Raw genomic sequence first — 14,084 nt, 5'->3', positions numbered from 1 at the left:
ATTGACATCCATGGGTCCTGAATGCAAAAGTATGATTTACAAATCAATTCTGCTTGTTTATTTAAGGCCGTTCTTGTGTGCCTTCTGTATTTGTTAGTGGGATAACTTGCCTAATACCTACTCTGGGGGTTTTACATTAATATTACAAATCCAGGCTTTCCCTTCTGCTCTCCCATGTTACCTCTTTTCCCCCTGCCTCAGTGTACATGCAGGAACTGTGCCTGGAGCTTACAGGACACTTTCCATATCTCAGCAAAAGATCTTGCCCAGCACTTTTGTAAAGGCTGCTTGCTTTAAGACCTTTAAAGACATCCGACAAGTCATTATCTCTCGTGCATGTAGTGCAAGTACATGCAACTTCAGATCCAATGGCAGGATCTCCTGAAAGGTAGCTAGAACTGCAGTCCTGTAAGCAGAGGACACGGGATCGCGCATTTGTTAAAAGAACCCACCCCCACCCCCACCCCATTGTGTGGTGGGCCTATTCATTCATAATCATTCAAAACAGCCCTTGGGCTTTTCAACACACCTTCCTGTTCTCTGGGTGGCATCTTGTTTCATTTTAGAAGACTGGCGAGGGAAACCATAAGGTTACAAAAGAAAACCATCTGGAAAATTCTAAAGGGCCCTTCTTATGTTAAAAGTGGCATTTTGAAAAACACCTGAAGCGCCGGCTGATTGTGGGTGAGCCAGCAGAGAAATATTGTCAACGGAGCCATCCTCTTTTCAACCCTCACCTCCACCCTCCAAGTGGCGCAGCTCCCCGCGGGGACACAGGGGGCTTAGGTGTGACCTTCGAGTCCCCGAGGCCATTGCACATCTGTCTCCCTCCCCCTCCCCCCGCCAGGTGTGTCCATCGAGAGAGCTGCCATCACCTGGGCTCGGCAAGGGAGTGTTCACGATCTCACTGTTCATCCATGTGCAGAGGGGGAAAAAAAAGAGAGAGAGACGGAGAGAGAGAGAGAGGCTGAGAAAAAAAAAATCCCACATTGTCAGAGTAATGCCAAACTCTCTCTGAGTGGGATGCGCGGAGCAGATGCTGCAGTGAGATGCCAGAGCGGCTCCCCTTCCTCTGTGCCTTGGGTGCCTATAAATTGCTCCGGCGCGCGTTTGTCAGCCTCCTCTTCTCCTGGCAGGTGGTACCCGGGCAGGATTCTGCGTTCAGTCTCTCTCGCGCTCCGCTCCCGGCCGCCAGGCGCTCGCCGCTGCTCACTGGCTCCTCCGCTCCAGCCCCGAGCCTCGCCGCGCTGACCGTGCCCGCCGCCGCCGCCGCTGCTCCGCGCACCCGGGGGGCGGCCGGCCCGAGCTCGCGGGGGGCGGGGGGGGTGCGCCTCTCTTAGGGCTGCCGTGGCGGTGGCGAAGGAGGGGGAGACAGGCAGCGGAAGGGCGAACCGAGCCAGCGAGAGAAGCCGAGGAGGAGGCAGAAAAAGGCAACTTCAGACGGAAAGTTGGTGCGAACTGGCGCAGTCGGCAAAAACGGAAAAGTCGATCGCAGGCAGCGGCCGCATAAAAGTGTGAGCGGCCCCGGGCGGCGCGAGAGGCGGCGGCTGGCTCTGCCCTCCGGGTGGCCGCGCCGGCGCCCGAGGCGCAGCCACAGGTGCCAAGGGGCTCGCGGGAGGCGAGAGGGCGCCCTGCGCGCCCCTCCCCCAGCCCCCACCCCCCAGCCCGGGACTTCAGCTCAAGTCGCCTGGCGTCCGAGCTCCCTCCCCAGCCGCAGCCTCAGCAGGGGGAGCGGGAGCAGGAGCAGGAGCAGGCGGGGAGCGGCCGGCGCGCGCCCGCCCAGGGGAGTTGGGGTTCGCAGGGGGTTGTTTTCGGCTCTGAGGAGGTCCCCGCCCAACCTTCAAAATTTTGTCCAAAAGCAGACAAGAGGATCGCCCCGCGCTGAGCCGGCTGGTGGGCAGCAGGAGGCGCCTGATCGCCGCCGGGGCGCTGGGGGTGGTGATGGTGCTGCTGCTGGTTATCCTCATCCCGGTGCTGGTGAGCTCGGCCGGCACGTCGGCGCACTACGAGATGCTGGGCACCTGCCGCATGGTCTGCGACCCCTACGGGGGCACCAAGGCGCCCAGCACGGCCGCCACGCCCGACCGCGGCCTCATGCAGTCCCTGCCCACCTTCATCCAGGGCCCCAAAGGCGAGGCCGGCAGGCCGGGGAAGGCGGGCCCGCGCGGGCCCCCCGGTGAGCCCGGGCCGCCGGGTCCCGTGGGCCCTCCGGGCGAGAAGGGCGAGCCCGGCCGCCAAGGCCTGCCGGGCCCGCCCGGGGCGCCCGGCCTGAACGCGGCCGGGGCCATCAGCGCCGCCACCTACAGCACGGTGCCCAAGATCGCCTTCTACGCCGGCCTCAAGCGGCAGCACGAAGGCTACGAGGTGCTCAAGTTCGACGACGTGGTCACCAACCTCGGTAACCACTACGATCCCACCACGGGCAAGTTCACCTGCTCTATCCCGGGCATCTACTTCTTCACCTACCACGTCCTGATGCGCGGAGGGGACGGCACCAGCATGTGGGCTGATCTCTGCAAGAACAACCAGGTGAGTGCCGGCAGGCAGCGGGGTGGGCGGGGAGGGAGCGCGGGAAGGTGCAGGCAAGAGGGAGGAGACCCCGGAAATGGGGGTGGGAGCCCGCGGAGGAAGGGCGCGGCAGCCGGGCTCCCGGGAGTGGAGCCGACGGGACGCTGTTACTCCCTGGAGAGGCGGGGGTCGCGGGCCTAAGAGGGCGCCCGGAGGCCTGGAGAGGGCGGTTCCCAAGCCAGGACCTGCGCTCGCTGTGCGCGCCAGTGCGAGAGCGACCCTCGAGGGCAGGGGAGCTGGGAGCTCGGTCCCCTGGGCAGCCTGTGCCCCGGGAGGCCGGGAGAGGGGCGCTACCCTCGGCCGGGGGATCTTCTGCAGCTTAGGGTCGCTCTCAGGCTTTGCCTGGAATAGGACGGCTAGCGGGGAGCCCCGAAGTGGGCGTGCCAGGGTGGCAAACTCGGGGGAGAAAGGGGCCCGCTGGAGAAAGAAGGGACCCGAAAGAGCGAGTCCAAGTGTGGGGCGTCCCGAGCCGAAGAGGGACCGGGGACTTGCGGTCGCCAGGGCCCTTGCGGCGTCCCAGACCTCGGAAACAAGCATATAGTCAAATGCAAGACGCAAACTCCTGTTTAGATTTCAGCCCCAGCAGAAGAAGGGGGAGAAGTAAAGAGTGTTGATGACAAAAGAAAAAAGTTGAGACTCGTGAGTGCACTCCGTAAAACACGCACCCAAACGCAGAGCCCTTACTCCCCCGGCTGGGGTAGGAGGCCGCACAGGCAGGGGACAAGGAGGGCAGGAGGCCGAGCCGGCCCTGGGGCGATGGGCCTCACCGCCAGGGAGCCCCGGGCCGCCGGCTGGGTAGTCTTTCCAACCCCGCCTTCTCTCGAGAGGCAGTGGCCTTGCCCTTGACTGTGAACCAGCCTCAGAGCAGCGCCCGGGCCCCTGGGACTTAGTCTCCTGAGCTGGTCGGCTCTGCCACAAGGGCCACGGGTGGCCACTTTTATGCCGGGGCCACTTTACCGTTTGCTTGAGAGATTCGCGGTCAGTGCAAAAACAAAGTGTGTCTAATTTCTCAGTCAGAAGAGGACAATAGTATTTGTAACTGCCTAAAAGTGTAATCAGACCTGAGGCTCGCGCGCTGAATCAGCAGCCGCACTCGGGCAAGGCCTTGCAACCTGCAGCCTGAAGTCTGGTCTGGGTTCTCGGGCTTTAATGTTGCTTATTGGGTGGCCCAGGGAAATCCGCTGTGGCCAACTTAGATTTAACGAGGGCTCATTGGGCTTCAGATCACCCGCCCCCTCGAAATCAGACCTTTTCCGTTCTAACCCAGGTCTCTATTAAGCAGCATTAAGGCAGGATTTATTCCAAAGGCCTAATTCAGTATCAGAGTTTTTTCAAAAGTGGAAGACAAATACTCTAAATGTACAAGGAAGGGCACAAAATCCTGCCCTCCCCCTTCCTCCCACCCGTCACTTGTAAAGGAATTTAAAAAGCTCAAGGAACCCACAAGACAGGTAAAACAAAACAAAACAAAACAAAACAAAAGAAACAAACAACAACAACAAAAAAGGGAAAATGGCCACCAGGCGGCACTGACAGGGTTGTTTATTATAGTTATTATGCACAAAAATAATATTAAGATAAATAAAAATCATTTATAGAGCAGTGAGCCAGGTATAGGTAAATGGCTAAAAAGGGCATGACTCACCGTACCCAAATAGAGGTATTCTGTCGCCTTTAGGGAATGGTTTATGACCAGCCCCTTGGCAGACAGTGATGAGGCACCCATTTCTTTTCAAATTGGCTCTCTTCTGACTCAAAGGTTAGGTCTGGAAATTACTGTCGGGCTGAAGGATTGTTTTTAGAGGTATTAATTAAAATGGAACAATACCAAGTTTTATCAGCCACTGAATAAAAACACTCACATCTTTAAGTATCCAGAAATGGCAATTGCATGACTAATCAGGGAACGATACATATTAATTAGTTTAAGTGTTCTTATCTCAACTGCTGAGCTCAGGTATATTGTACTGATTCCAAGAAAACCATTTCTTATACATGCGCTACCTGCATTTTGTTTTTAAAATTATTTCATTGTTTGGAGAGTCGAATGCTCCTTTGTATCATCCTAGCAGGCACATTCTGTGAGGATTAGGAAAAAAAAAAAAATAAGGCAAACCAGCTGACCTTATCATGTAGCAAGCTCTCCATTGGCATTATTAAGCTGTGACTTCTTCAAAAGGTGTGCAACAAGTAATTAAAAAATATATGTATATGTAGCACCACACAATGTATTTTCGACTTCAACATGGACTCTTTTGGAAAATGGCTATTAAAATATTACCATTAAGGAATTTTATCCCTAGAACAGGACTATTTTATAAAGTCTGATTTGCAGAGAGTTGCAAATGAGAACTATTTTATGCAATTTATTTTATTACTATGAAACAAATAGTTTATCCTTGGTTTTCAGTTATGTTCTTGTCCGATCACTTCTTAGCATGGCAGTCTCCCCCCCTGAGCAAACCTAATTTGTTTTCATAAAACAGAAACTCAGAGATCTATGTCAGTGTAATGTGCTATGGATTAAGTGGATTTGAGAAGCACAAAAATTAAACTAAAAATGCAGTTCACTCTAGGATAGAGGAGTGCCTCTGGACCGTAACTATATGGGAAGCATTTTATTTATGCTTTGTGTTGAATGCAGGATCACAGATGGAAACATCAAAGGCCGGTAAATTAACCTGATGCACCTCTTAACCTTTTGTTTATGATCCCACAGAAGTACAATGAAAATGAAATTATGGGAGCATCAGTAGCAATTAATTAAATTAGCAAATGTTACCATAAATATCATCTCCGATGATAAACCCTCACTAATAAGATAATGCTAAAGCCACACAGGCTGCTACATTCTCACAAATATGCCACTAAAGGGATTACAGTTCTCATATTCCCCGTTGAAACCATCAACCTAAAATCTAATCATACCATTTGTTGATATGAAAGGTAAAAGTTGGACTCAAATGGCTTTATAAAGAGACAGGAAACATAATTGTAATGTGTACACTTTCAGCAGCCAAACCTGAATTTAAAAATTGCTGTGCGAGCACAGTCACTGTAATGTCCCTGTAACAAGCCACTGTATTAACCACTGAAGCTGGCCCCAGATTAGAACCATAAAATAACTCAGGACCAATTTTTATTCTAAGAATGTGTGAATTACAGCATGGAGGAACAGGAGATATATTGGAAACAACAGTCTGTGAGTTGATATTCATTTATTAGCAAGATTAATGAAATGCCAAATTAATACCATCATTTTAAAAAGCTGTGAAACCCGCACTACAGATGAAGCAGAATCTAAATAGTTAACTTGTGATATGAAAAGATTTTAGAGGACCTTTAGGCAGAAATGGGTACATAGGGCTGAGGAAAGGATGCATCATATTCCCGGAGAAAATGCTGAAATCTGTGTACATTTGGGAACCTGGAAATAGCCTCCAAGGTGGATGCATTACCTTGCTCAGTAGTTTGATGGCTTAAAGGAAGAATTGTTCGAAGTCGCCGAGCTGGTTACTAGAGCTTGAAATTTCAAGTGCCATTGTACCTTCCAAGCGTGATCAGGTGAGCAGACATTCTGAAATTGTCCAAAGCGTGCTGGAGTATGGCAGTTATTTAATTGGGAAAGTCTTGCGGTCTACAGTATAGCTTAATAGCTTAAGAGAATCACTTTTATTAAAAAGCAGTCACATGACAAAGGAAGTGAAAAACCATAAGGGTAACCTTCTAGTCTGTAGGATCACACTAATGCATTTGCAGGTCTCCGTGGTTGTACCTACAGAATAAAAATGGTCACATTTATATGGTTCTGTGCTTATACCCTATCGAATAAAAACTACATTTAAGACTATTGTCTCTAAATCAAGGGATTTTAATGAGTCCTGGTTCCCAGATGCCTTTCTATAGAGAACAGTGTTAAAGCACAACACCCATAGAGCAGAGCATATATTAAATACCTAAAGCACTAAATATGTCTGGTTATCAATAATAGCTGAATAGTATATTTATGGATTGTGAATTCATTAATATATTACTGATATAGCCAATTACTAATTTGTCTTTTAATTTCTCTAACCCATTCAAAATTCACACGTTAAGAAAAACATCAGGTCATAACAGCGCTATCCTCCTCGTAGATTCCCCCCCCCCCCAGGGAATTTATAACTAGGTGAAATTAATGAATCAAAACATTCAACTCCTACAAACCTACAATTAATTTCTAGGAAATATTGTGACGTTACATTGTATTATTACTTAAAGGTGAACACAGATCGCCTCGCTCAATCGGTGTATACATTTGAGTCAGTGTTTCTGAGCATAATTGCGTGGTACATTGCTTCCACTGTATTAGTGTCAGTTAGCCCAGGGTTAAGCAATTCTAAATCCTTTAAGCCCCTTTCTCCTTTTGCTATACGATATCCAGAGAAAGAAATTTTTAAAATACTACTCAAATTACTTCACAAGTTCAGCAGTGTCAAAGAGCCTTCTCCTTTTTTAACATTTCAGCATTAATGTGAGAACATAGCCCATGAAAATTTAATTTGAAAACCTATCACTTAAATTTTGAAAGAAACACCTGGAAATTCTTGACGTGTGCCTCGTTTCCCTCATTTTGCCAGCACACGGTACCCCAACTCAGGTATTATTACATAACACAGGTTTACAAAACCACTAAATCGTTTGCTCTGTTATTAAGGGAAGCACCATTATAATGGAATAGAAACAAGGCACAGAGCAGAAGATGTCTTACTGAAATAAGTCAAATATAAGTCTGCCTATGGAAAATTTTTTTTCCAAGGCAGAATCAAAATATGGCTAAATGAATATGAAGCCTAATCGGAGTTGAGAATGTGATAGGATGTCTATGTCACAGGCTGAACATGAGAGGATTATAGGCAGCTTCTATCCTCAAAGCAAACCACACATTTTAGAATCACCTAAATATAAAAGGGTATTCAATCAGATCATTAAAAAGTTTTAGAAATTTTAGAGGCCTCAAATCTTATTTCCTTCTGCAACTTTTAGATATGGGCAATTAAATAATTTATTTAAGTGCACACAGCACAATGAAGTAATAAAAAGCCACAAATAGAAAAATGAACTCTGCAAACTTGGGTGACGTTTAAGTGAGTTAGATTTCTGGCAAAAAAAAAAAAGGCTTTACTTGAATTAGGTTTCGAAAGCCTCACATCGAAAGGCTTTCTTCATTTTTTTTCCCCTATGTAGTAGAGCTGGAGTTGTTTTATTTTTCTGAATCTCAACTGCCTGTGGATCTCGATTTTCTGAAAATCCTGGGGACCCGCTGAAGTTTGGATTAAACCTCTGTACTCATAAACAGCTGGTTTAGATTATTGCTAATTGGTCTGAATTGAAATGCAAAAAAATTACCCTTATTTCCATTCCAAGAAGTGATTGGGCGTAGAGGTGCAAGGAATTAGAAAAAGTGCTGATTTAGGAAGAGAATAGGTTGGTGTGCATTGTTTACCATGTAAGGTAAGAAAAGACGGCTGCCGTGACCCTCAGGAAAGCACCATTTTCTTCTTTCTGTTCCTCCTTTCCAGGGATAGAGCTCGAACTGTTGCAAAGATCTCCTCAAAGAGCTCCAAGGCCCAGGTGGACTCTCTCATGCTAAATTCTGTGCTATGGCAGCAAGTCTGCTTACCGTGCTGTGAATGGATGAAAAAAAGAGAGAGAGAGAGAGAGACAGAGAGAGAGAGAGAATACTGGAGAATTTTCTTCCACGCATTCTAATTCTTGTTTGTTTCACATAGGTGCGTGCCAGTGCCATTGCCCAAGACGCTGATCAGAATTATGATTATGCCAGTAACAGTGTGGTTCTTCATTTGGAGCCAGGAGATGAAGTCTACATCAAACTAGATGGCGGGAAAGCACACGGAGGAAATAACAACAAATACAGCACATTTTCTGGATTTATTATTTATGCGGACTGATAACGCAGAAACTAAGCTTATTATTCTGAGTTTGGACGCTGGATTCGTATGGCTGACGTCACTGAATCAAGGATCCCAGGGGATGCCAGTTGCGGGGCACCTCAGTTGTGTATATGTGGGGAATTCAAATGCTACCTGACTCACATCTGTATACTCAGAAACATTCTGTAAAAAAAAAAAAAAAAAAAAATTAAAAGCAAGATAAGCAGATGTGTTATCCATTACCGCCAAAGCAAATTCTCCTCCTTATTGTTAGTGTCCATGTGAATGAAGTCCTATATAGATCACAAATTTTTATAGAAAAATCTAAGACACTGAATTATTTCTCCAATATCTATGATACTTTGGTGTTCTGTGACCCTGCTGCTTTGATCCATATATCAGCTTTGGTTCTTGTGAGTTTACCTGCTTCTGATGATACTTGGAGTCCATTCATAGTGTGGGGAGAATGATCTTACCCTGCAGGAGAAGGTCTAATTGAAATAATGCTGCTTGCCCCCAAAGAAATTGTTTGCCTTCTACTTTTGTTAACTTTAGAGCTAGTCCTGGGAATGATTCAACTTCAAGCCTTAACCTGGAATTTTCTGGATTTGAGGGAATTCCCAAGCCTATGATCATTTTCACATTTCCTTTTTCTTGTGAATTTTCTTTTCTCTCCTTTCTGGTGATTATCTTTTAAAAATGGAGATCGAAATTGTATCATAGGATTACCCTCTAAGTGTGCAAACGTGTAATTATGTGTGGTATTTAGAAGATCCCCTGTGTGTCCATTTTGTCAATAGAATGCGTTTAGATTTACTTAGAAAGTCAGAGAAATTTATTCTTTGGTGTTAAATCAGACTGAGGCTTTTGCTTTCTTTGGAACAAAAGATTATTCATAAACCCAATGCACAAAGGTTTAATTTGAGCTACTGCATGGGTCACCAAGGGGACACTAAGTAAGGCCTTCAAATAGTTACTACAAGTCCTGGCCTGAGGTTATTTCAAAAGGAATAATTTCACATATAACTAATATGACAACAAAGTGTATATATTTTATACCAGTATCTGCTACAAATACATGTATTTGTGTGTACACGCACACACACACATATGTTAGAGGAAGTATAATATATATATGGCTTCAGACCATAGGCACAGTGGCTGTATAGCCTCAAAAATTTAATTTAAAAAAGTATGTGTATATATACACACAAACATGCAAAAATTATTTGACTTATTTTGGATCGAAATATATTTTGGATTACAAAAGTGTATGGAATAGCAAAACAATTGAAATGGCTTCTCTTTTAAGAGCTACCCAGAAACGTGAAGTTTATTAGGTTAAAATGCCCTATCCGTCACATGTCTGTAAATTAAGCCTACGGCTTCTTTATTACCATATGCCAATCAATATTCCCACCGCATTCTGTGTCAGACTGTTAATATTAGGACTGCAGAAACGGGTGGCTCTTTTTTGCAATGTCTATGAATGATACGCATTTGAATGATCACTTTTTTCTTTTTTCTCAGGTGGATTAAAGCTGACAGTAAAGTAGATTCTGAGAGTAGTGCAAATCATTTCTCTCTGGTTAAAATACACTGCCAAAAGCCATCTCTTTAATCTAAGAAAAAGATTAAAAATGCATGTTGATATATCCTCCCTATCGGACAACTTCCACTGTTACAATGAAAAACCTGTCCCCACCCCTCCCTCCCCCCCCCCCCCCCCACCTCCTCGGTTGCCTTTGAAGACTCTGACAAGTAGATTTCAAAAACAGGGATTTAAAAATCTTATGGTTTTACTGGTGAAGGACATTTGCATTTTTTCATTTAAAGGAATTAGTTTGTTCCCCCGGCTCGTTCCTCTTGGGTACTTTATGTTCTAATACACAGAAAGCGTGATCATCTTGGAGCCACAGAAATATCTTGTGTTTCGTAAACCTCAACTTTCCGAAAGAGTTATGCATGATGTTCCCATCTGAAGGTGCTGTTTGCTTAGTTTAAATGCCTTGGTCGGAGTCACTGTCATGATGTCTATGATCAAAAATGCTTAGCCCATTCATCAGGAATAATGACTAATTCTATTTGGCCTTTCTAATATGTTAGATAACTGATAATGGGGTTTCAACGAATTTATTTCTATTGAACGATATATATTTATCAAAGAGGAAGTGGTAGCTGGGGTTTGGAGTTTTGGGGGTTTTTTGTTTTTGTTTTTGTTTGTAACAAATAGCATAATGAGGAATCAACCAAGAGATTAATTTATAAACAGCAGTGCACATCAACTAAGAGTTTTAAAAAGGCTTTATTTACACAAAACATCGGGGGTGGGTACCTTTTGAAGAGTAGGCTCGAGTCAGAATGCCATTTCTAATAGATCTGACCTTTTCTTCAGATAACTAAGCATCATTTTCTGTGTTTAGGCCCAAGGAAAAACAAATAAAAGGTAAGGGAAATAAAGGGAATATATATATGGCAAACATTTCTCTTTTTTTGCATATATATTATTAAACTGTGGCCTTTGTTATTATAAATGTAATGATTCATTAAACTATATTATGTAATATATTTTGACTTTTACCATTGAATTTTTATAATTCAGTGTTATGTGTTCATGCCCCCTTATACAAATGTTTAAACTAACAAAGCTTTACAGCAAAAATGGATACCAGGAAGCCACAGGCAACAAAACTGATTTATTACCAGTCAATATAGATAGGTAGACAACTTCTACAATATATAATGAATATAATTAAGCTTCGACAATATTTTTATCATTGTGAATTGGTGATTGTATTACAGTGTCCTTTGGGGGGGGGGGGGGAAAGCCTCAAACTTTAACTTCCCTTGCTGCAGAAGCTATTTTCAAGTGCCATATTATTCATTAAGCATTAATTAAAGAACAGCAGGATAATTAGTAGGATCATCAATATTACAAGAAACATTAGATTGCTCCAGAAGGGGGTAATTTAACTAGAAACACTTTACATTTCCTCAAGTAGTGCAGCTGATAGATTAAGAAAACAAAACAAAGCAAAACTTTGCTAGAGGGGATACAGAATGTAAATCACTGTTTGGAAATAGGTGCTCCTGTATTTATTTTGTTAAAGGCAGAACGAGAGGGCTCCGTTAGGTCAGTAACTTCCTAAAGGTACCGATGTACCAGCTGGTTTCTGAGAAGGCAAAATTCCTAATTCTCATAAATAGGAAATGATCCATCATTCGTCCTACATAGCTCTGATTAGTATCTCACTGTGGGTTTGAAATCACTGAAAAATGTTCTCTGCGAGCTTTCTACTCAAGGTGTGAGTCTGTAAACAACCATCCTACTTGAAAGTTAGCCATTGCTTAGGGTTCTCTATTAGTATCTTATCAAGTGCATTCTCAGTGATCCCTCTAAGCAACATTTTAGGAACAATGTTGGTAAGTATATGAGAGTAGCCGTGACCTCCATACTTCATCAGCCGATGCTTCGTATGTATGTCGTGTGCCATCAGAATTCGATCTTCGTAGCCTTCATCCACCAGAAGACGCACTCTGTGAAAAATGTCAACTCATTATATGGCATTTGTCTCACATTTAAAATCAGGGTGCTTTCAACTTTTTACTCATAAATCTATTGTGCTTGCTGTAGAGATACTGCCTTCTTCTATGGCATGTGTACTGGGAGACCCTTAATAAAGATTGCGTGGTGATGATAAAGGTAATATTGCATCGTAGTAGGAACATGATCCTTATTCCATGCACACAGAAACTTCCAGCCTGTGATATTTATGACAGTGCCTACAATACTGCATTAAAAATAGTTCTAATAGGATGTGCCAGTCTGAGTGAATGGCTGCTTGGGCATTTCATGAAATAACTTCGTTCTAGGTTTGTATCCAGCTCTCCACTCTAAAATACCTCCCTCGGTGGTCCCATTTTCCAGACCTCACTCTCCTCCCACCCCGTCTGTCTGTCTCTCTCTCTCTCTCTCTCTCTCTCTCTCTCCCTCTCTCTTATTTTCTACCAAATAAAATCAATGGCAATTTCTGATTAAAACAGAGAAGCAAAAGGAAACTTCACAAAGGTAAAACATTCTGAGAGTCAGATCAGTTGATTTGAAAGGAAGGGGCATATGATAAGCAAAATGGTCATTTTCAAAAGATCAGGAAGGGTACCTCTGTATTTTGAGCATCTGTTGAAGTCTACGAGAATTCTGACTTAGTAGTAGTCTTGGAGCACTGTATTAAATCAACCAGTACAAATTTACTCTGTCTTCCTTCTATCTCAACAAGATTGCTGTAAATACCAAGCCGTTCCTTTAAATTTATAGCCAGTTGACTGGAGAAGGGCTTTCCAACTACTGTCTAAACATCTAATCCTCTTTGCTTTGTTAAATGCTGTAATCTATAGTGTGAGTCACCTCCTGACAGCCACCATCTGTGTGTGTCTGGACTCTGGGCAGTGTCTGTCATGACTTCCACGGGATTCTACTGGCAGAAGGTGCAAAGTGGAGACAATGGCTCTTCCCTGGCGTTCTCTTCATGGTCATGTCAGTCTCTGGATTCCCAAATGAATCTGGATGGTCAGACAGCACCTTCCTCCAAGGGCTAATTATTCAGAAGATATCCTTTTTGTGTCTGTGACATTTCTTGGCATCCTAGCACGTGAGTCATATTTAGTAACTACTAAAAGTAAGCAAAATTGGGCCACTGCACAGAAACCTCAGACACAAAGCTCTGCCCTCTGAGAACATACATTTTAAAATAAAATAATAATTGAAGGTGAGCCATTGTGTTCGTAGGTCGTGCCTAACAAGAGCCACGCCGAGCATTTTTGTCTAGAAATCTGTATTCGTGTCATTCATACCCATGTCCTGTAAGTACTTGGATGCTGTTTGAGCCACCATGGATATTTACCTCGTAAATCTGTACAATGTCCAAAAGCTCTGACCTGAAGTTATTTTTGGAACTCTCTTTGAGGCAATTCCCTAGAAAGTTCTAGGGTCATTTATGAGAAGAGAGAAGGACTTGACAGAATGCATGCCCACGCTGAAACTTAGTGTGGCAACCCTTAATCCACAACTGAGAAGGAGTGTCACGTTATGGGAAATTTTAGGGTAGGCCTTCCTCCTTATCGTCTCTGAGCATTTCCCAGAAGTTTTTGTCTCTTTCCCTTGTCTGAGGGAAAAAAGCGATACCGTGTTATGTCAGAGGCGTATCGTATGGAACAGCAGATCCTTGTTGTTCCTGCAACACTGCTACTCAGTTGTGAAGTAGTAAGGAAAGAGGATAATGGCTAAGACACTCGCTTAAAACTGAGAATCCTTAGAACTGATTTGAGTCAAGAACGTAGAGACTAGCTACCTCACGACAAAGACACTGCTATGACTCTACAAAACAGTTCTCTCCTGACTATCAAATCAAGATATGACTTGGCCAGTCTTAAAATAAAAGCTCCTCTCTCATGCTGTGCCATTGTGTGGAAGAACAGTCGTTCCGAGACGTTGCCAGAAGGAAGGAACCACTGTAGATGAGAAGACAAAAATGACAGTAATTATAGAAATACAAATGAGTTAGTGTTTTGCAAACAAATATTAGA

The 14,084-nt window shown here is 44.3% G+C and overlaps 3 protein-coding genes across 6 annotated transcripts in view; 2 read left to right on the top strand and 1 right to left on the bottom strand.

Annotated features, from left to right (window-relative positions):
- Window positions 1–14,084, top strand: part of RSU1 (Ras suppressor protein 1) — a 355,401-nt gene that overhangs the window by 258,872 nt on the left and 82,445 nt on the right. The gene's annotated exons all lie outside the window — the stretch shown is intronic.
- Window positions 1,628–8,715, top strand: C1QL3 (complement C1q like 3). The gene is made up of 2 exons (XM_011283618.4): window positions 1,628–2,529; window positions 8,340–8,715. Exons 1-2 carry the CDS (start codon window positions 1,942–1,944, stop codon window positions 8,517–8,519), a joined length of 768 nt encoding a protein of 255 aa, XP_011281920.3. The 5' UTR covers window positions 1,628–1,941; the 3' UTR covers window positions 8,520–8,715.
- Window positions 10,788–14,084, bottom strand: part of PTER (phosphotriesterase related) — a 69,510-nt gene continuing 66,213 nt past the window's right edge. For all 4 annotated transcript variants that reach the window (XM_006933278.4, XM_019833991.2, XM_045060944.1 and 1 more), the window contains exon 5: window positions 10,788–12,038. In XM_006933278.4, the coding sequence (XP_006933340.1) occupies window positions 11,828–12,038 (211 nt within the window). In that variant the 3' untranslated portion in view covers window positions 10,788–11,827. The remainder of the gene's footprint in view (window positions 12,039–14,084) is intronic.

Source organism: Felis catus, chromosome B4 (assembly GCF_018350175.1).
Source record: "Felis catus isolate Fca126 chromosome B4, F.catus_Fca126_mat1.0, whole genome shotgun sequence".
Classification (NCBI taxonomy): Eukaryota; Metazoa; Chordata; class Mammalia; order Carnivora; family Felidae; genus Felis; species Felis catus.
Note: the sequence above shows the minus strand (reverse complement) of the source record. Positions and strands in the feature narration are given on the sequence as shown.

Excerpts from the sequence above, each read along its gene's own strand:
- C1QL3 (XM_011283618.4), top strand. The coding sequence starts at position 1,942 with ATGGTGCTGCTGCTGGTTATCCTCATCCCGGTGCTGGTGAGCTCGGCC. Across the intron at positions 2,530-8,339 it reads ATCTCTGCAAGAACAACCAG|GTGCGTGCCAGTGCCATTGC; the intron begins GTGAGTGCCGGC and ends TGTTTCACATAG.